Below are 22,356 nucleotides of genomic sequence, written 5' to 3'. Positions count from 1 at the left end.
ATGGCTTGATCAAGTTCTGTAAGTGTTGAAGCTTCTGATGGCACTCTATTTATAGAGACGTCTGGGCATCGGTCATTTCGAATTTTGAAATAACCGTTGGAGGGAAATGGCTTCCTGTCGTTGTCATCCTGACTTGCTCAGAGCTCTCGGCCAATCAGATTTGTGTATCTTCTGTCCACGGTCAGCTTTTGGTCAGCTCGGCAGGGTGTCTCACTATTTATGGTAAAGTCAACTGGACAGCATACTGTGTCATCTGAACTTTACCCAAAGTGGAAATACTTTGTCTGGAAGTTTTCCTTAGCCAGCTGATGTCTTGTACGTTTGTCGAATCTACTCAGCAGCTTCATCTTGAAGTTGTTTCCGAAGGTCTTCCAGATCCTTCGATTGCTGAGTTGCGTTTTGTATACAGCGACATCGTTTTGACTAACGCGGGCCGAGTTGTATTAGAACTGTTTGACTTGGGCTTTGACACTTGTATTGGGCTTGGACCTTTTAATTCTTGTGTCTTATAAACAATTTAACTCAACATTGAACAAACACATTAGTAGAATAAATCAAAGCATTTAAACTTAGTGTGTTTAGAATATGTATTTCAATTATACTTAAACAATTTTGTCAAATCAAAATTATGTGGAAAGGTGTTTCAACATAAGTGGTATTCCATTTTATGATAAGTCATTTCCACTTATCCGAATGGAATCTTTGTGGTTTGGTATTTTAAGGCTCGTTGTTGCTGATAGATAGTATGGGTAAATTTCATATATAGTGTACAACGTTTATCCCATTTCACACTTTGGTTTACAATCTTCATTTTGTCTCACTAATATGTATGATCTTATAGGTGACCTCCTACTGTGTGTATGGCCGGTTAAAATGATTGGTCAACAGCAGTCAATGCTCCACCTCAACATTTCAACCTTCCTAAAAGTCAAAAATTGACTCACCTAATATAAAATTACCTTTATACGTTTTTGTTCCACTAATAAAAACATGTACTTTCTTCTTCCTCCTCCAACTTTTCTCTCTTCCACTCACTCTCTCCTTTGAAATACTTATACATAACTCTAGAAAATTACCCACTTGCAGAAACTCCACCATAACTTCACTCTCTCTCTTTATTTATGAACTATTAAAGGATTATTCACTATTATTTATTTATTTTGTTTTGTGTAGGGAAATATTTGGAAGTCATCAATTGAACATCAAATTTTTTTTGTCCGGGTAAACTTTTGTTATGATGCTAATTAGCGAAAGAGGGAAATAAGGGAGGTCAATTGGGGTGAATTAAAATATTGATTTTGTATGGATTAACATCAATCTGATGCTCATTTTTGGTCCAAAAACCACCCAAATCAATGTTTTTCATTATCAATTCCTCCATTTTTGGTTCTCTATAGTCGAATCTAAAGGGAAAGTAATTAGGCAAAGCATCATGCTTCACATTGGACCGCCCAATGCTTCACCAAAGCATCATTGAATTTTTTTATCTGAATTCAGAACACATGTTCAAAATTAGAAAATTTCTCTTCATTTTCTCCACATTAGTAATAAAAAAAGTAGCAAGGTTATCTGAAGACCCGTCACGGCCAAATGTTACAACTGATCGATCCATTTCAATTGAATAAAGAAAAACCCAAATCGTAACAGAAGAAGATGAAGTGACGAGACGTGAACCAAATCGAATCAAATGGAGAAAAAGATGAAGTGGCGAGACGTGAACCAAATCGAATCAACGTGAACTAGTGGATTAAACAAGCATATGGTTGAACTTTGGGTAAGATACAACTTCAAAGGAAGAGTTGACGACGATTGGTGGCGGCGTGAGTGGCGTTTATATGAAGATGGTAAGTGAATGACACTAATGACATTTGGAGAAAGAAAATAAATAAAATAGGAAAGTGTTTTTCTTTAAATAGCGAGACAAATTGAAGAGATTTTGGGATCTAGATGTTTCAATGGAGGAGTTATAGAGAGAGGGGGAGGAGTTAGAGAGAGAATGGATTTTGAGAAGAAAAAAGGAAAGAGAGAGAAAAGGAAAGAGGGAGAGATAGTATTTTTTTATTTAGGAATGAAGGTATTTTTATAATTACATTATCCGTGGGTCCCTTTATATAAATGAATAATAAAAAATGATGAGGTGATTCGTTGACTTCAGGTTGACCAGTTATTTTAACCAGCCATACATCAAAATAAGAAGTCGATTTCAGACATTATTATAAAACATAGATATTTTGTTCTTTATTCTACACCAATTGCATATCAGTTCGTTTAAAAAAAATCATATTTTCTATGATTTAATAATAGAATTGGAGATTAATATTTATAAATTCGACAAAATATTTTGATTTTTTTTTGTCCAACTCGTACAATAGATAGTATATTTTTTATTTAAAAGAAAAAAGAAAATTCACATCCAATCATATTACTAATGAGTGATAAAATGACTCACATGTTTAGTGTAGATGACAAGATTCGTGACCGAGAAGACAGTTGATGAATTATTTCTCAAATTGATCCAACTTGACAATGTTAGGGGTAAGATTGCTTTTGGCTACCAACATTAGGGATAAAATTGCACCATTTTAGATGTTAGTGATAAAATTGCTCATGATAGTAAACGTTAAGAGTATTTTTACACCTTATCCATTTTCTCTTTTAGAAAAAATGGGGTGAAATTTCAATATGGAGCATACTCCGTAATAAAAATTATTACTTAAAGTAGAGTTTAATGCATAACACATTTTCATCAAATATAGCAGTTTTTTTTTTATAAATCAGAAGCATTACAAACTAGAAAACACAAAGAAAAGAACAGCAAGGGAAAAAAACTAGAACAGGAAGGACATAGCCTAATACATCTCTTCCAAAACAAACCCCACGCAAGTCTTCTTGCAGCAAATTAACAACACAAGATGGGGGAGAGCTAAACTTTGAAACACCAATCGGGACGCAATGCGCATCCAGCGCGAGTTTGTCTGCCACCCGGTTTTGCTCCCTATAAACATGCTTGAAAATCATAACATCAAAGAAAATAGCGTTCCGCCTAATCCCCCGCAGTATATTTCTAGTACTACCCAACATGGACGAATTTACGTTGATAGAGCGAACCGATTCTTGATTATCCAACTCCACCTCGAGCATCCTAATACCCAAATCTTTCGCCATCTCGATCCCAGTCAGAATTCCCCAAACTTTTGCCTCAAAAGAATTCCCAATACCTATATTCTGCATAAAACCAGCAGTCCAGGCACCTAGGTCATCTCTAATAACTCCCCCAACTGAAATAGTTCCATTCGAAGCCTTCGACCCATTAGGATTCAATTTCCACCACCCTGTGTGCGGTCTATTCCACCCGACAAGAACCTTAATCTTCATTTTCCTTTCAATAACTGCGTCGGCCTACCTCCAGCCATGGATGAAGTCAACAACAGTAGAGCGAATGTTTTTAATTTTACCCGTGGGAATCTCATCGGCTCTGTCAAACACGAACAAATTCCTCCATTTCCATATAAGCCAGCAGGTCACCAGGAACAACTCATTCCAATTGTTTATATTGCTCCCACTGTTTAACAGAGCCCACTCGAACCAAGCATCTTCAGGCTGTGCAAAGAAACTAGTGTGAAGCTCTCTAGGAAGAAGTTGTTGCCAAATCCTTGAGCTGTCAGAGCAATCCCTTAAGACATGAACCATCGACTCATTCGCCTCATGAAACCTCGCACATGAAGCATCATCCGTTAAGTGGCATCTAGCTCTTTCGGCATTAGTCAAAAGTCTATCATGTAAACAGAGCTAAGCGAAACTGCGCAGTTGGTTTCTAACTAGTATTTTTTTACAGCTCGCGTTATATTGCATTAACTTTAAAATGAGTAGAAGAATGTTGTAACTTATGTTATTTTTAATACTAAAAAACTTATATATTTTTAAAAAAAGCTATTATAACTTAATATATTTAATATATAAATTTATAATATTCATTTAAGTAGAGAGTTACAATTTTTTTAGAAAAAATAGTTAGAAGTTTTATTCAAATTAAATTTATGGTGATTTTATTCAAAATAATCTCCAACAACTGTTTAATAAATAAATAAAACCCCACCTAATTAAATAAGTTCAATAATGGTTTCAAAAAATAAAAGTTCAATATTCTTTTTTTATATAAAAAAAGACATTTGTATTAAGAAAAATAAACAATATCAGTTTGAATAAAAGTTGAAACAAACAATAAGAAATTTTCAATAAAGATTTCCTCATATGATAGTGTGTGCAACTATCTTGGTTTGACATTTCTCATGAATAAATTTTATCTATATAAAAATTTGTGCTTTCTAAAAAATATCCGTAACAACCACTCCAATCCAATCGAATTAAAAATAATTTCATCTCCACATAAAAGACGAATTGCAGATAACGAATCTGAAACAATTAAAACAAAATGAAAATCAACATCTTTAACAATTCTAAGAGAAGAAAGGACAACCATTAATTCTGTCTATAAAGCACATAGTCAACACTTATTTTTTTTTTTTAAATCGGTTTAGTAAATACAATTTTTAATCACTTAAATTATTTAGTTAAGTTAGCAAATACTTATTTTGATAATTAAATTTTGATAGTTAAATTTTGATAATTTGACTTAAAATTTTAAATTGAAAATTACTAACTAATATAATTTTTTTAATATTAAACCTAAAATTTAATACTTATTTGGGATAATTACTAATCTGACCCAATCAAGGACCCCAATTTACGTATCTAACCCACCTTACCTCAAAGTTACCAAATTAGACACTTTCACCCATTTTGGACAAAACTAACCTTAGCTCTATTTGAGGAATCGATCTTCTTCTTCTTCTTCTTCTTCTTCCTCCTCCTCCACTTCATCCGCTTCTTGTTCTTCTTCTTCCTCCTCCGCTTCTTGTTCTTCTTCTTCTTGTTGTTCTTCTCCTTCTTCGTTTCAACTTCTTCATCTTCTTCAATTTCTTATACCAATCATTAGCGATTTTTGACATATTATGTTCAATTTCCCGTACAAATGGTATATTTTTTGTTTATACGCTTGCTTTTCTCGTTGGTTTTGCCTCTTTCTTCATCTTTAATGGTATCGTTTCTATTTCCTCTATTTTCCGTAAAAAAAAATTCATTTTCGTCCATTGTTGTCGCATTTGTGACGAAATTGTCGCATTTCGTCACAAATGCGACAAGAACTGTCGCATTTCGTCGCAAATGCGACAAGAACTGTCGCATTTGTTAATGCGACAACTCTTGTCGCATTTGCGACGAAATGCGACAGTTCTTGTCGCATTTGTGACGAAATGCAACAATTTCGTCACAAATGCGACAGCAATGGAGAAAAATGGAAAAAATTATGGAAAAATAGAGGAAATTGAAACGATACCATTACAAATGATGAAAGAGGAAAACCAACGAGAAAAGCAAGCGTATAAGCAAAAAATATACCATTTGTACGAGAAATTGAACATAATATGTCAAAAATCTCAAAAATCGCTAACGATTGGTATCAGAAATTGAAGAAGATGAGTTGAAGAAGAAGTTGAAACAGAGAAGAAGAAGAAGAAGAGGAGGAGGAGGAGGAGGAGGAGGAGGAGGAGGAGGAAGAAGAAGATCGATTCATTTTAGAACTAAGGTTAGTTTTGTCCAAAATGGGTGAAAATGTCTAATTTGGTAACTTTGAGGCAAGATAGGTTAGATATGTAAATTGGGGTCCTTGATTGGGTCAAATTAGTAATTATCCCTACTTATTTTTGCCTCCTTTGATTTACTTACTTTAATTAAAGATTTAAGTTACCAAAACTGCAGATTCCATTAATCGACTCGACCTATCAACAAAGACTGAAGTCAGACTCATTTCTGAATTCACTGACTTCAGTTCATGCTCTCTCTCTTTCCGCTTCTTTCAAAGATCGAAGATTTTCAAGTACAACAACAAATTGTAGATCTTTATGTGCAGAGAAAATGTCTCTGAATATGTCGCCAGTTGAAATCGATAGTCACCCAGTGCCATTGCAAATTTACAATCCTCAAGATTCCTCCAATCCTGCTCCGAATTTCCACAATGTGGCTTCAATTATCCCGGAATCTCGGGATTTCGACCTCGATTCAGCTCAAAACGACGACTCTCAACGATCTCCCAGATCTTCTCCCCCTTCCTCTTCTCCTCAGAATCTTTCGGAGAGGAAGGAGCAGTGTGGTTTAAACGATTCGTTGGATAAGGTGAGTTACGCTTTTTCTTTTAAGTCTCCTTTGTCGGGGATGGAGAATAGTAGCCGTTCATTTTTCCTTTTTCCGTTTTTATCTCCCTCTCGTTTTGATAAATTCGATGTCTGTTTTGAATTATTCTCTTTGGAATTCTAGTTCTGGTACTTTATGAAATGGCTTGAGCAGTTGTTTGCTTACTCGGAAAAAATCAGCTGAGGAAATGGAATTTTTGAATTATTATCTTGTTTCTGGTGTTATGTTTATGGTACGTCAAGATATGGGCTAATTTACTGTTTGATTACTATGAGCAGCAGCTGACATAATTGATTTTGTTTTCCTTTTCCATAATTATGTTATGCATTCTCTAAATATGAAATTTACTTATCATCAGTTGGTAATTTTGATTTTTTTTTTCATATCTGCAGACTCAAAGTCAACGCATTACACTCGAGTAAGTCTAATTGTTCTATGTTGATTTCTCTTTTGTTTCTCAAGTTTGTTTTTCTGGACTATAATTTCATCTGCTACATTGTAGAAGAGAAGCAAAATGCATGGAAAAGGAGGAGTTGCATAGCTCTCCTATAGTATCCTCAGTTGTTGATGGAGCTGAAAATGGTTGTTTCAAAGATGCATGGCAAATTTGTTCTACAAAAAGTTGTGATTCAAAACTTATGCCATTGGCTTATGGTGCTATGAATTTCAGAAGGTCTCCAAGATTTATGAGCCCATGTGTCGACAATAAATTTCTCAAACTGCTCGGCAGAGGATGTGATGCAAAGACTAAATCTGGAGGAAATACTACGAATTCCTTACAATCTAGTCAGGCTTGCAACATTGAAATTAACTTGGAGTATAGTATATTATCTGATTCATTGGATGAACAACCATTTAAGAGAATTAAGACCAATTCGGAGAATTCTGATTTGGGTATATTAGATACCAAGTTCTTGATGCATTCTCAAGAGGAGAACGCAGAGAATACTGATTTGGGTATATTAGATACCAAGTTCTTGATGCATTCTCAGGAGGAGAAAGCAGATAATCAATACACTTCTAAGAAGCAGCAGTCGTCTTCAGGGAAAAAACGGAAGAAAAATGAGAACTTTTGTTGTCTGATAGGAGACCCTCTCCCTAGTGCTGAAGCGCAGGAGAGATGGCATTGGCGCTATGAAATGAAGGTGATTAACTATTTGGCTCTTTACACTCTTTAATCTTTCTTTTATCAGATTAATTTTCACTTGTATGCCACACAAAGTGTCCACTGTTGCAAATTATGGGTGTAAGCTTTAGAATGATACCATGATCCTTTTTTTTTATCATATTATTTTAAAAACTGATTGATGATGATGAGTTTAATTAGGATTTATTTGTAATAGAATATTTTGGATAGGCACATATAAGTGTTGGAACCTGTGCTGCACAAAAACGGAAATGGATACTGCGAAACATTATTTCTAATAGTTTATAGCTAGGAAACGGTAATGGAAACGGAAAAGAAACTTAAAAGGATATGAAATGTGGAAACACTAATGAAGAAGTGTTTCCGTGTAACATAGGTTGGAACTTATATTGTTTGACCTTCGATTATTTGTTGAATAGGTGCTTATCTTATTTTTGAATGAAATTAAATTTTAGAATGATCAGCAGTCTCATCCATAGAGGTGCAAACCATAGTCACTGCTATCGGTTGTAGATACCCTTGCAAACCAAAAAAAAGGGAAGTGAAATGAAGTTCTCCTCACCCTAATTAGATTAGAAACAAAGATCTAATGAATACTTCTTTTAGTTTAGTTGATTATCATGTAGACTGGAGTTTTGTGGTGCGAAAAGCTAAAACCTGTGAATTGCTGAATAGTTGATTAGCTTATCATATCCTCTCACGCCTAGATTTCGGCGGAGAGAGGAAACAGAATAAGCAGATTGTTCATCTTCGTTTTGGCCAACCGAAAATGAAAACGGAAAGGTGATAGTTGATTAATCTTGTTGTGAATTGATATAATAGCTTGTGCGCTCTGATGTTTGATATAATAGCTTGTGTAATATGATTTGCATGGTGCTCTGATGTTTGATTCGTCTCTTCCAGAACTCAGTTGCTTCTTCAAGAATTCTAACTTATATATCCTTTCAATTTATTTATTCATTGATACTGAAACACAATATATTTGCAGAATCAAAGATCAAGCTCTCGGAAGCCCTTGCTAGAGTAAGCGATGATTTATGAGCCTACCTCCCTCACTGGTTTTGTTGTCTGTTCTTCCAATTTTTAGTGTATTTTAAACCGGCAGGGATTTTTTGCTTATAATCTTGTCAATGCTTCTTGTTTTAGCGAGGATGATGAAGATAAAATTGTTTGGAATGTGGAATGCCATTATGCTCAAGCTGAAATAAATGGGTCCATCTTTGAACTTGGAGATTGTGCATATGTAGAGGTAAACGTTCTTAATTTGACAAGAGTCTAGAAAAGAAAAATTTTCATCTTCATTATATCTTTTTTAAACTATAATTTTGGTTCTCTCTTATTTTCTTTTTATTTTGATGTTATCTGATTGCATTCTGTTCTCTATTCTCTTTACGGGGTGTTTGTTAGAAGGGATATAGGAGGTGGGATAGGGATAAAAAACACGAGATAAATTATCCCGTGTTTGTTTGGGAGATAGAAGAGTGAGACGGACGAGGGATAAGCTTCTTATCCCTCAAATCCTATACCCAGGAGGGGGGTGGTATAAGGAGGTGGGATAAGCTCCTGCAATTTTAATAGGATGGAAAAGTCCATCTTATCCCTCAAATTAATGTTATGTAGTTTAAATAGGGTTAAAATAGTAAAATGTATTATTTTATCCCTATCCCTATCCCACGTACCAAACATTGAATAATAATTCTCGACTATCATATTTTTATCCCTATCCCAACCATTTATCCTTATCCTTATCCCAACTTTTATCTCTATCCCTATCCCAATAGAATACTAGTGCTGCATCTGATAATGTGTATATTTTGGTCGATTAATCATTAGTAACTTTTGATTAATCAGTAACTTTTAATAGATTTTTTTTGATCCGTAATTATTTATTTTAAAATTAACATATAATTATTTTAACCTTAAATAAAAATATTAAAATTCAAGTTCAATTAAAAAAAATCTTTTAGACAAATAAATTTCAAGTTTTTAATTTTTTTTTTCACTTAAAAATTAAAGAGACAAAGTGCAAAAATACTCCTAACGTTTACAGGCAGGAGCAATTTTACCCTTAATGTCTAAAATGGTGCAATTTTACTCCTAATGTTGACAAGTTGGATCAATTTTAGACATTATTATAAAACACAGATATTTTATTCTTTATTCTTATCAATTGCACGTAAGTTAGATTCTAAAAAAAGATTTTATATTTTTGTGATTTAATAATAGAATTGAAGATTAAAATTTTTAAATTCGGTGAAATATTTGAAAATTTTTTTCGTCAAATTCGGTGAAATATTCATGTTTAATCATATGTTTGTGATCTGTTACTAATGAGTGATAAGTATATCACATGTGAAAGTATAGATGACAAGAAGACAATTTGATGAATAATTTCTCCAGTTGACCCAATTTGTCAACGTTAGGAGTAAAATTGCTCTTGGTTGCCAACGTTAAGAGTAAAACTGCACCATTTTGGACGTTAGGGGTATTTTTGCACGTTAACCCAAAATTAAATTTAAATATATATATTTACATATGGTTTATTGAAATCCGATAAAGGCTATGCTTACTTTGTTTTTAAGAAAGTAAGTCTTACTTTGTGTGTTTTCACCATTGGATTAATTTTCTAATCCATCATCCAATGGTGAAAACACACCAAGTAATGGTACTTTGTCAAAAACAAAGTAACCATAAAAGGCACCTTGAAATCCTACATATATATTTTTTTTGAAGTAAAATCCTACATATATTAATATTATTATATGTGTGCATATATGTAATCGGGTTTCATTTCCGTTTTGAAAGTTTGTTTTTTGGTTATTTTTGCGCATTCCTAGTTTTACCCTTTTTTGTTTTTTCTTTGTTTTCCCCTTCTTTTCTCAATCTTCTTTGGTTTTCCTTGTTTTTTTGGTTATCTTTTTTTTTTCACTTAATTTTACTTTTTTTTTTCCATTTGCTTGTAAGATAATACGATTATGATGAGATACCAAATTGTCACCCCTAGTATTATAGTCAATTGAACATGAGTACAATATATTTCTTGTATCATTTCTTTTTTGAACTAAAAATTGGAATAGAGATAGCTATTCCATTCCATGAAATAGCGACTTGCACGGCATAGCGATTTTATTTCTCCTCCATTTCATTCCAGAAACTAAACATGCCTTAAAGCTTGAGCACAATCAAAACTTCTAATGAAAACATAATACAATTAAGGTTCCTTAGGATATTTTTGTTGAGCATGAGAGCTCATGTTTGTGAAGAACTAAGAAATTGGGAAAAATTCATTTTTAAGCCTTGAACTTATTATGTTTAATCTATTAAGCCCTTATAATATTGTTTTGTTTGATTGGTTAGGTTTTATTTTTTTTATTATATTTAAAGCCCGTACACTATTAAATTTTGTTATATTATGTCCTTGGACTAAAATTTAGCGACTCAAATATTTTTTATTTTTTTTATTTTTTTGTATTGGTTATAATGATAGACTATCCTATTATTATGTAATTCACTCGAGCTTTACATATGACTCAATTTGAGAGTGATATGAGTTTATTGGGGAATGAGGAAAATATGGTAGTGGATAGGACGGACTGGAGGGAGAGAATTTATGTCATTTATGTCGCTGACAGGACTTGATTTCACGGTTTCGTATGACGGTTCATGTTAGCCGACCCGAATCATTTCTGGACTAAAGCTTTGTTGTTGTTGTTATGTATGTTATTGAAGCATTTAATAGAAAACCATTTCACGAATGTCCATTTTTCTATTACTAGTTTGAGAGTCCATGAAAAGGGCAAAAGCATATTAAGAAACTATGTGACATTGATAAGCTTGCCATGGAACTAATTTGTGTAATTTTCAATTGTTGCAGGGTGATGGAGACAAAAAACATGTTGGTAGGATTGTAGAGTTTTTCAAAACAACAGACGGGGAGGATTATTTTAGGGTTCAGTGGTTTTATAGAGTAGAAGATACTGTAAGCAAATAAGATCTTTAATCAATATTATATGAAAATTTATGATGCTTAACATGGTATTTGGTGCTTTGTTGTATTTGCTTCTCAGGTTATACAAGAAGAGGGTGCTTTTCATGACAAGAAACGTTTATTTTATTCAACAGTAATGAATGATAATCCAATAGATTGCATTATCTCAAAAGTCAACGTTGTACAGAAATCGCCTAACGTATGGTTCGACATTGAGTCTATCTCTTATTTAGATTAATTTTTCTCTCACTTGGCTGCTTCATATTGCTTGATATTTGTAATTCTAGGCATCATGCCTGTTCCTCTTTTAATTAACTGATGCTATATTTAGATTATTGAACCAGTATGTTACTTGTTTCAGATAGGTTCAAAGAGACAATCCATTTCTCCTTCAGGCTTCTATTTTGATATGGAGTATAGTGTGGAATATTCCTCATTTAGAACAATGCATACTGGTGAGTATTTTAATTTTTCATGATTCCACATTGTTTAATAAGATTTGGCTACTATAAATATTTTGATCCTGAGCAAGTCTAAGATAATTTTTTAAATTTTTTCTTGGCAATTGCCTTATTCTTTCCATGAAGTCTTGTATTATCATGTTGGTAAAATCATACCAACTACAATTAGCTAGAGCTTAACAAAGTAAAGTTTGTGCGCTATTAAATATCCAAGAAAAAGGTCCATAAAACACACATGCGCTATTAAACATTCCACAAGTTGTTTTTAAGTAAAAATAAAAGTACATACCAGACAACTATCTAGCTTTTCTTTCAATGAAGTGTCTATAAATGCCATTTTTGTGAGGTCATGTTGTACGAGATTATTTGTTATGCTGATGGCTGACTTGTTGTCATAGTAGAGTATAATGATCTTGACCTACAATAGTTTGCAAATTCAGAAGCCATTGCTCATAGTTTAGCCTTCACATTTGTTTTCAGATTATAATGTTGACATCAGAAAAAAGTGTCAGTGACGCATGTTGGGGATTCTAAGTTTTTCTAGTAGACTTTTAATAATTGCTTGATGCAAGTTTGTCCAACTCTCAGATAGGCAAAAGTCAACCAACATTGTTTTTTCTATACTACAATCAAATCTTTTACCCCTGATAACTTTCCACAATGGTTGCTCTTCTTTCTCTGTTTTGTTTGTTGTCCAATAAATATTCCCTATTTGAAACTTCAAGCTTGTTTATCTTAATTTTCTTAACTAATGATTAATTTTCCACTTCTAACTTAGAAGTTACTCACACGACCTTTACAATTAAATTATGTAATTTTACTCATATAATGTGACTCTAAAGAAATTATGTAGGAAGGATCTTTTCACCTTTTTACAAATTCAATGCCTTCTGGTGCTCTCGCATTTTTGTGATAGCCCAGTGATTTATGGGCTTACTTTTAATTCTATAGACAGAGTTGGTAGTTGTTGTTTCTGAAAAGCTAATGCTGATGTTTGCTACTTATTCGATCTGCCATCTTTTCAGACTATTCTTTCAAGAAGCATAAGTCCTCAACATCTCCCAATGTGGTTGAGCCTGTTCCCTTGACAGCCAGCAATACTTCGTCCGAAAATATGCCTAGTAGCAAAGGCTACAAAGCAGAGTTGTCCTTGTTAGATCTCTTTTCTGGTTGTGGTGGAATGTCAACAGGTTTATGCCTTGGTGCAAAAGTTTCTTCTGTTGATCTTGTAACGGTAATTTCTCTAATAAAAAATTTCCATTCTTAAGCTATGTACAGTTCTTTGTCAGCCTTGTGTTACTTAGTTTCTGCATTTTACTTTAGAGATGGGCCCTTGATTGTGATAAGTCTGCCTGTGAGAGCTTCAAACTAAATCATCCAGAAACTCACGTGAGTATTCCTTTATCCAAACCACATAAATATCAAAGTTCTATTTTATTTGGTGAGCAGATGTTACAATAACCAAGATGCTGGTACGCTTATTTTTATAGGTTAGAAATGAAGCTGCTCAAGATTTTCTGGAACTACTGAAGCAATGGGAAAAGTTATGCAAAAAGTATGCAGTCGATGACAAAGGAAGAATACATCAGTCAGATTCAATGACCTTAGGAGATGCCAAACAAAGGGAAGATTCTTCAGAAGATGATGTAGCCCCAGACGAATATGAAGTTTCGAGAATCGTTGATGTTTGTTATGGTGATCCTGATAAGACTGGAGATCCTGGACTGAGATTTAAGGTACTCAATAGAAAATGCCATGTTTTTGTGGTTACGATTTGTATTGAAGTCTTCATGATCTGTGAAATATACAGTTCTGGAAAGGTTATATGACTTTTCGCATGTTGCTATTTCATCAGGTTCACTGGAAAGGTTATAGTTCAAGTGAAGATACATGGGAACCAGCCAAAAGCTTAAGGTATGCTCCTTGCAATTGTAATAAAACTTATGCTTGATTCATTCTATGACTTACTCAAAACTTAATTTCTTAGCAACTGCCAAGAATGTATTCGAGATTTTGTAATATGTGGCTTGAAGTCCAAGCTCTTGCCGCTTCCTGTAAGTTCTATTTGATTGGTACTGCAAACAATTTCTTGCTAATATATATTTGGCTTTGATTTCAAGTCCTAACTATGCAATCCATTCCAGGGTGATGTTGGTGTGATTTGTGGAGGACCTCCATGCCAGGGGATAAGTGGCTACAATCGCTTCAGAAATGTTGATTCTCCTCTTTCTGATGAAAGAAATCGTCAGATCATAGTCTTTATGGACATAGTGCAGTTCTTGAAACCAAAATTTGTATTGATGGAAAATGTTGTTGATATTCTTAAATTTGATAAAGCTTCTTTAGCAAGATACGCTTTAAGTCGTATGGTACATATGAAATACCAAGCGAGGCTGGGAACCATGGCCGCTGGCTGTTATGGCCTTCCACAATTTCGGTTGCGGGTATTTATGTGGGGAGCTCATCCTAGTGAGGCAAGCTTCTACTTTTTGTGTACCTTCAATCAACATAATCAAATTTATAGGAGCTGCTTGACGATTTTTGTGGCCAAACTTTAATTTGACTCTGAACTCTATTTAGCTCTTATTATTAGGACAGACTTTTGCAGTGGTAACTGCTACATAAAGCAGTTAATATAAGGATAGATATTTACTCTAAGATACACACACTAAGGACACTGATAGGCACATACTTAGGGCACTTACGCATAGATAGGACACTCGTGCATATTAAAAATATCACGGGCTGCACACATACTGACAACAACAATCTTTGATTTTCTCTTATTCTTGACATCTGTTGTTTAATTTTCGTGCAGAAACTACCTCAATTTCCTCTTCCTACTCATGATGTCATTATCAGATATTGGCCTCCAAATGAGTTTGAGGTGTCATTTACTTTCAGATATTAATCAAGACAATGACAGCATGTATTTTATACCTAAGTAATCAATGGTGTTTGTTTTCAGCGGAATACTGTTGCGTATGATGAAAACCAACCTCGTGAAGTAGAAGAAGCCTCAGTCCTTCGAGATGCCATATCTGATCTTCCACCGGTAGTCTCATCATATCTATTTGTTGTTTCTACTGCTACATTGTACTTCTACTGTTGCTTAATCTAGCTTGATGATATAGGTCACAAGCCATGACAACTGTGAGGAATTAACATATGAGAAGCCTCCAGAGACCGATTTTCAAAGGTTTATAAGATCGACAATACATGGTAAATCGTTTTTATCTTTATGAGAAGCGGAATTAATAGGGTTATAGTTCAGCTTTCTAGATATTGAGATACGATTCTTAGTTGTCATGAGGAGCCATTTAGTTAATTCATAGCAATATAAAAGGTGTGACCTCTTTTTATTGACCCCTTGGTGTTTGGTTATACAGAGATGACTGGTACTTCACAAGGTAGCATTACAAAAATGAAAAATATACTATATGACCACCGTCCTTATGCAATAACGGAGGATGATTATGCTCGACTTTGCCTGATACCTAAACAAAAGGTATACATATGAAATACTGGCTTCTTTTTTTTAGTGAGTGTATCTAATTCTTATTTGCTTCTCTTTCTAATCTGAACATTACAGGGAGCAAATTTTAGGGATCTCCCTGGTGTAATTGTTGGAAATGATAATGTGGTTCGACGAGATCCAGCAACGAGTCAGGTGTTGCCATCTGGAAAGCCACTGGTGAGTTCTTTATTACATTTCATCGTAGAAGCATAGGCATTATTCTTTTTCCATATACATCGACGGAACCTATTTTGGCACGCCATATTTTGGTCGCAAAAAATTTGGGTAAATGAAGCAACATAAATCTATCTTTTTTTCCTATCTACTTGTAGGTACCAGATTTTGCCTTCACATATGAACAAGGGAGGTCCAAAAGGTTTGTCAGATGGTTCGAAATGCTATATTCGTTATTTTATTTTATTTTCGTTACATTTTAACCAATTGAGTATACGCAGGCCATATGCCCGAGTATGGTGGGATGAGACCGTGTCAACAGTGGTTACATTTCCAGATCTTCACTGCCAGGTCCCTCCCTGCTCTTGTTTCATGTTATCAGTAGTAATATGTCCTGGATATTGTTTTAAGTCTCTTGATCATATGCAGATTGTGGTACACCCGGAGCAGGATCGAGTCCTCACTATACGAGAATGTGCGAGGCTGCAAGGGTTTCCCGATTACTATAGATTCTCTGGCTCAGTTAAGAAAAGGTACGGAGCTTTTTATTTTAGATACACTGTTCACTTTTCATCCCCCTGGAACCTGTGTGATGACTGCATATATCATATAAAGTGTTTTGCATAAAGTTGGGAACTTTTCTTTCTATGCACAGGTATCGACAGATAGGGAATGCCGTTGCAGTTCCTGTTGGCCGAGCTTTAGGATATGCACTAGGGATGGCATTTCAAAAACTAAGCGGGGACGAACCATTGATGAAGCTTCCACCTAAGTTCTCTTATTCAACCAATCTCGAATTAACCGAATCATTGTCTAAGGAGAAAAAGACTGACCCATTGATAGAAGTTCCATCTACATTCTCTTATTCAACCAATCTCGAATTAACCGAATCATTGTCTCAGGAGAAAAAGACTGAGCCATTGATAGAACTTCCACCTACATTCTCTTATTCAACCAATCTCGAATTAAGCGAATCATTGTCTCAGGAGAAAAAGACTGACCCATTGATAGAACTTCCACCTATGTTCTCTGATTCAACCAATGTCGAATCAGCCGAATCATTGTATCAGAAGGCGGACGAGGATTGTTATATGCAGCCGAGCCTACAGGAAAATGGACAGTAAGTTTTTTCTTCTGATGTTTGCTTCCTGTCCTATGCCAATGGTGTTCGTTTGTAACTTGTAAGCTGTTGTACTATGATGCCTCAAAGTAAATTAATAAACTTTTAAAAAATAAAAATAAATTAATGAACTTTGTTGTAGAGACTATAAAGTTTATTCAGCTTCTTGTGAAGTTGTAATCTGGGTTCAATAAAGTTGTAACAATATCCATACATCCATCCATCCATCCATCATAACAATTTGATTACTAGATTGGATTGATGGTTCCATATGATGGAAAAAAGGGCATAATATTTTACTATGTAATGCTTCTTTATTAATTTATTAGCTGACCCCGAATCATTTCGGGGTTAAGGCTTTGTTGTTGTTGTAATGTTTGCCTTGAGAAATAAGGTTAGAGTAACTGGAGACATTTTGTATCTTAACTTGATGTGTTACCTTTATTTTCTTTTACAATAATTAGAATAAAATAATTGTGCTGCTCAATTTTCTTTATACGAAATATTTTTTTTTTTTATCATAAATCCATTAATGTGAATATATACATGCACTGCATGTATTTAATAGTACTGAATTATAATTTAAAACAAATGGCAAGGAAAACAAATTAATTCACCGTTTTAGATTATATACTCTTTATTTCCTGAGTAAATAAATAAAATCAAACTAAAGAAAACATTAATAAAATGTGTAAAATAGTAGATAAACAAAAGAGATTGTCTTGATGATGATTCTCTTCTATTTATTTAGATATTTATGAGTTTCATGTCACTAATCCAAACTTTTAATAGCCAAATTAGAGGGTGTACATATTATTATGGGTCAAATATGTTAATATTATAATTAACTACGAAATTGTAACTAAGTTATATCACCAAACTTAATTCTTAATATATCATTATTTTCTATATATTATGATTTTACATCATAATTTAAAATTTCTAGACACCAATTCATAAGTCATAAACTCTAGAAAATATATTCTAGACTTTTAATTTATAAATTCTAATCCTTAAAATATATTAAAAGTACTGATTTTACTAGTTTGACATAGTTGTAAATAGTTTTTAAAAGATGAATTTTCATGTAATTTTCCCTATTATTATTAGCCCGATTCAAGTTGGCCTGTCTACGCTCAATATAGCCCAGCTAATAATTGGAAGAAATTACATTTACGGGGCATTTGGTATTCTATTGGGATAGAGATAAGGATAAAGGTTGAAACATGGATACAAATATGATAGTTAAGAATTATTATTCAATGTTTGGTATATGGGATACAGATAAAATAATACATGTTACTATTTTAACCTTATTTAAACTAATAACATTAATTTGAGGGGGTAAAATAGACTTTTCTATCTTATTAAAACCGCAGGAACTTATCTCACCTCCTTATACCACCCCCTCTTGGATATAGGATTTGAGGGATAAGAGGTTTATCTCTCATCTGTCACACTCTTCTATCTCCCAAATAAACACATGGTAACTTATCTCGTATTTTTTTATCATGTTTCACATTAATTTACAAGTAGTGTAGATGATTTTATATTTTATCATTAAAATAAATTCATTTAACCATTTTTTCTTTACAGATTTTCTTGTGTTCGTTGACATATTCATAATAAACTTATATCACTTTTGATTTTTTCAGATGAAGTTTTCTAAGTTTCTAAGTTGTGAATAATTTGTATTTATTTAGAATGTATGTGAGTTTTATGTAGAAAGCCCTTATAATTATGTAGATTCGAATTTTAAAATTGAATCCCAAACCCGACAACCCATTTAAATGTTTTTTTAACGACAAAACTCTATGAGCTTTAAGTTTTAACTACCTATAGATATTGAAAAACTCTATGAGCTTCAAGTTTTAACTACCTATAGAAATTAAAGCACCTCCTATCATGGAATAGTATCTTTCCAACAGTATCTTTCCATTAGTTGCGTTCACATGGATCCCGATGACCATATAAATTTGGTCATTCACCGTTTGATCTAGACGGATTAAATATAAGCTTTAGGATGTTTTGAACGTTCACCTTAGGATTTTAATTCGTCTAGATCAAACGGTGAATGACCAAATTTACGTGGTCATCAGGGTCCATGTGAACGCAACTGATCTTTCCATCATCTATGTATTCTCATTGAGATATGTATCCTCATTAAGATAATCTTGATCAGGAATTTAGAACTTCATCACAGTTAAAGCTCCTCACCTATCTTTGTGGATATATTTAATGAGAATCAACCCTGAAATCTCTTCCAACTGAACTCGAAATTGTAGGACCTTTCATACCGTTAATAACTCTTCACCCCTACCGAGCTGACCCAAAGAGAGTTTTATAGGCATAGGATGCTTTACATCTTTTTATAAAGGTTTTCTTGTAGCTAATGGAACTATTATTGTAAATCTACTCAATCCCACAAACACAAACAAGAAACTTCAACGAGACATTCGCCATCATCATCGTCTTTCCAAAATCACACTTCTTACTCATGAATCCATGATGATTCAAAGCTCGACAAAAAATGGACGAGCTCGAACTCAGTTCGAACTCAACATCCTGAGTGAGCTCGATACATTTTATGAGTTGCTCGCGAGCAGCTCGTTTATTCGCTCGCAAACAACTCATTAATTATGTCCATAAACTACGTAGTTTTGAAACCTATAAAACTAAAGTTTCACATAAAAAATAAGTAGTTTTACAAGAAATACTATTATTAGAAAAAATAATCGAACTGATTGACGGACTTGTTCATGAACCTATAACTGAACCTGCTGAGCTTTCGACCGAGTTCGTTGACTAAACTTATTTCAAAGAAATAAACAGTCAGAGATGTCGAGAATGCTAATATCTTTATCATAATCTAGACAACTCAATTGTTCATCCTAATTTGAATCCAAGCAATATTCTTCTTCATGATATACCGAACATTGATTCTTCATTATGCACGCGGAATTCATGGTTTGTGGTATTCAGGGACGATGAATTTGTCCATGAAGAGCTAAATCTCATTAAAAAAAATAAGTTTAAGGGCCAAATGTCACCATGTCAAAGTGAAAGGGCAGAAATTCAAAATTTGTCCAAGTACAAGAGCCAAAAATATTGTTTTGCCTGCAAAGAAGCCTACTAGTGACATTTTGCGGAAGGTCTTAACCTTCATAATTTCTCACAAGAGGAAGCAAGATCAAATAGAAATAGAACTCCAATACAAGAAAGAACTGATTAAAATTGACTATCTATCTAACTTCCATAATAAAGGTTAGAGTAACATGTTTACAGAATATCCTCAAGAACGAAAGGATATAAGTAGTGCAATCAATGAGCTAATTTCAATCAGAAACATTCACTTGCAAGCTAGCACAGGACCATCACACAAACAAACAAGTAAGAAAATCATTGTTTCATTTTTGCTTTGCTTCTAAATGATATTTCACGCACAGTTAACTGACGCAGCAGGGAAGCTAATGTATATAAGCTGCTGCGTCGCGGTATGAGTATCTTTATCTTGACATGATTAATGCACTAATACATTAGAGCTATAGTATAGATGGGGGAAGAAGATGAAGTTCTATAAGCACTTCAGCTTGTTGAGTTTTTGTTTATATTTCTCCCTATTCTTCTTGTGCCTAAAATATTGTTTAAATAAGAGAAGTAGAGAACTTCTAATTGGAAATTAAGAAGTATGTTTTTAAGATTTATAACTAAAAAGACAAAGCTTTCTAATGTGCAAGTGACTTTCTCCTTGATGTTTAGTATAGGTATCAAGTTTTTAACCTAAGATTTCTAAAACGTAACACAGCTCTATATTCAAAAGAGTTTCTAAAATACAAGGAGCTACAACATTTGGGGAATAAAACATCATCCTTGTGTTCCTTGACAATATATATTTCTGTCTATCCTAGCTCCTATGATTTATTCATCGTATAATGATTAAATATCGAGTGGCTCAAATGGACATTCGACATAATTACTAGGAACTCTGCTTGCATTCACCCAAAAACTAGAGTGAATTTTAAAAATCTATATATAACAGGAAAAAGAAAGCCGTTTCTATTTTCAGACAATAAGTAGTAATTTTAGAGATCCAATAAGTTCTCTAGTCACTTCAATCAATGGTTTCAAGAACTTGCAGATCTTGGAGAATAAGAAGGAAAGAGAAGAGAGATTTAAATTGATTTCCAATGGACAATAATGAACATTATTTTTACCCATGTTATAACAATCAACTATGCTCTAAGTTATAACTCAAACACAGTCAACTTCTTTTATGGTGAAGGAGCAGATCTGGTGCAGGGTAAAATCCAAACAGTGTACAGTGTTTTGTGTCATTTTCTTCCATTTCAACAAATAAACTAAAGGCAAAAACGATAGCATAAACAACAATTTCAATAAAAAAAAAACGGTGGAGGAGTCTCCGAAAAAACACTGATGAGTCTACACCAGAGAAAGGAACCGGATTTGTAACCATTCTTCTATCCAAAGTAGCAGCTGTAATCCAAAAAGTATTGCATCAGAATGTGCATTTCTTCAATTCCATCCGCAACTATCTTCTGCCTTGTTTATCTTAGGTAACCTACTATGGGTATGTATTTGCAGGAGGAGAATTCTAGCTAAGAATCTCTATATTCCCCTCCTCTGTTATGGAGAATGACTTTAGAGAAGTAATTTAATGTGCATGTCTATATATAATATATGCCTAATGGGAAAACAAATTTCCAGTTGTTGGCTCCAGTAACAGGGGTGTGATTCAACAACTCAAAATCGGTGCGTATTGGATCATGCTATGAACTAACTCAAACTTCTCAATTGAAGCTGAAATAAAATGATGCCTAATTACTAATTAGACACCACTTCTGCTTAGCTGGAAACTGGAAACTGGCTAAAATGTTATCCTCTATGAAACTCAGAAGCTAAAGCTCCTCTATTCCACTTCACAATTCAAAAACCCACAAACAAACGCATTATAAAGTATATGATAAACAATGGAATAACACTTCTGAGATTCAGCTCAGAAAAGCATAGTGATAATGGATTTCACTATTAACATGCAGGAGAAATTTTTTTGGTAGTACAAAAATAAGATTATCTTGTCTTAACAGTAAAAAAATCAGTGATTTCTTATTTCCTCTCAAATTAATACATACATGTATCAATCATTTCAATTCATCAAAAATTCGATGTATATCCAAAATTTATCAAATCAGATTCTCACCTTAGCAGGGTACTCTACACAGGTCCAATCTCTCCCAATTTCTCCGCTCCGTCAACGGCGACGCCAACGCGTTTCACCGAATCAAACAGCGGCAAGACTCTCTTCCTGTAATGGATAGGGCGAGAAAGCTCCTCTTCGAGATCGATGTTGATACTGGTAACCCCAATATCTTTGAGTCGAAACCCTAGCTTCTCGCCGACTCGAGACGCGGTTTTTGCATCCCAAAAGTGTTGGGATCGGGGAAAGCGATTGAGTCTGATGCGATACAGGGCGAGGAATTCTTGCTCAGATGAGGAGGCCATGGCAATTATGTTGGAGGTGTCATGGCTAGTGACTTGGGCGGTGATTTTCCGGCAGGAGAGGACGAGGCGGAGCAAGTGTTGATGATTACTCGACATGTTTATCTTTCTCCGCATACACAGAGAAACAAGATACTGTTATTCCGTTACTTTGATCGTTGCTGACTTGCAATCACATTTTCT

At 34.0% G+C, this 22,356-nt stretch overlaps 2 protein-coding genes across 3 annotated transcripts; one reads left to right on the top strand and one right to left on the bottom strand.

The window, feature by feature from the left end:
* Positions 1 to 5,812: 5,812 nt before the first annotated feature.
* Positions 5,813 to 17,131, top strand: LOC136232365 (DNA (cytosine-5)-methyltransferase CMT2-like). Its single transcript, XM_066021477.1, has 23 exons — positions 5,813 to 6,231; positions 6,642 to 6,667; positions 6,752 to 7,394; positions 8,385 to 8,419; positions 8,543 to 8,645; positions 11,271 to 11,375; positions 11,464 to 11,583; positions 11,746 to 11,839; positions 12,871 to 13,079; positions 13,169 to 13,234; positions 13,336 to 13,581; positions 13,701 to 13,759; positions 13,833 to 13,899; positions 13,990 to 14,319; positions 14,664 to 14,732; positions 14,814 to 14,900; positions 14,980 to 15,067; positions 15,235 to 15,353; positions 15,438 to 15,539; positions 15,695 to 15,738; positions 15,818 to 15,887; positions 15,966 to 16,069; positions 16,192 to 17,131. The coding sequence occupies exons 1-23, from the start codon at positions 5,974 to 5,976 to the stop codon at positions 16,658 to 16,660; spliced, it is 3,513 nt and encodes a 1,170-aa protein (XP_065877549.1). The 5' UTR covers positions 5,813 to 5,973; the 3' UTR covers positions 16,661 to 17,131.
* LOC136232366 (uncharacterized) lies at positions 12,246 to 22,356 on the bottom strand. Of its 2 annotated transcripts, none has more exons than XM_066021480.1 (2): positions 21,875 to 22,356; positions 12,246 to 12,263 (listed from the first exon to the last, which is right to left on the bottom strand). In XM_066021480.1, the coding sequence occupies exon 1, from the start codon at positions 22,288 to 22,290 to the stop codon at positions 21,889 to 21,891; it is 402 nt and encodes a 133-aa protein (XP_065877552.1). In that variant the 5' UTR covers positions 22,291 to 22,356; the 3' UTR covers positions 12,246 to 12,263; positions 21,875 to 21,888. The 2 variants fall into 2 exon arrangements, with proteins under 2 accessions (XP_065877552.1, XP_065877550.1); XM_066021478.1 differs by lacking the exon at positions 12,246 to 12,263 and adding an exon at positions 20,861 to 21,150 and having other exon boundaries at positions 21,875 to 22,355.

Source organism: Euphorbia lathyris, chromosome 6, assembly GCF_963576675.1.
Source record: "Euphorbia lathyris chromosome 6, ddEupLath1.1, whole genome shotgun sequence".
Lineage (NCBI taxonomy): Eukaryota > Viridiplantae > Streptophyta > Magnoliopsida > Malpighiales > Euphorbiaceae > Euphorbia > Euphorbia lathyris.
The sequence above is the reverse complement of the archived record's forward strand: the minus strand, read 5'-3'. Positions and strand labels throughout refer to the sequence as shown.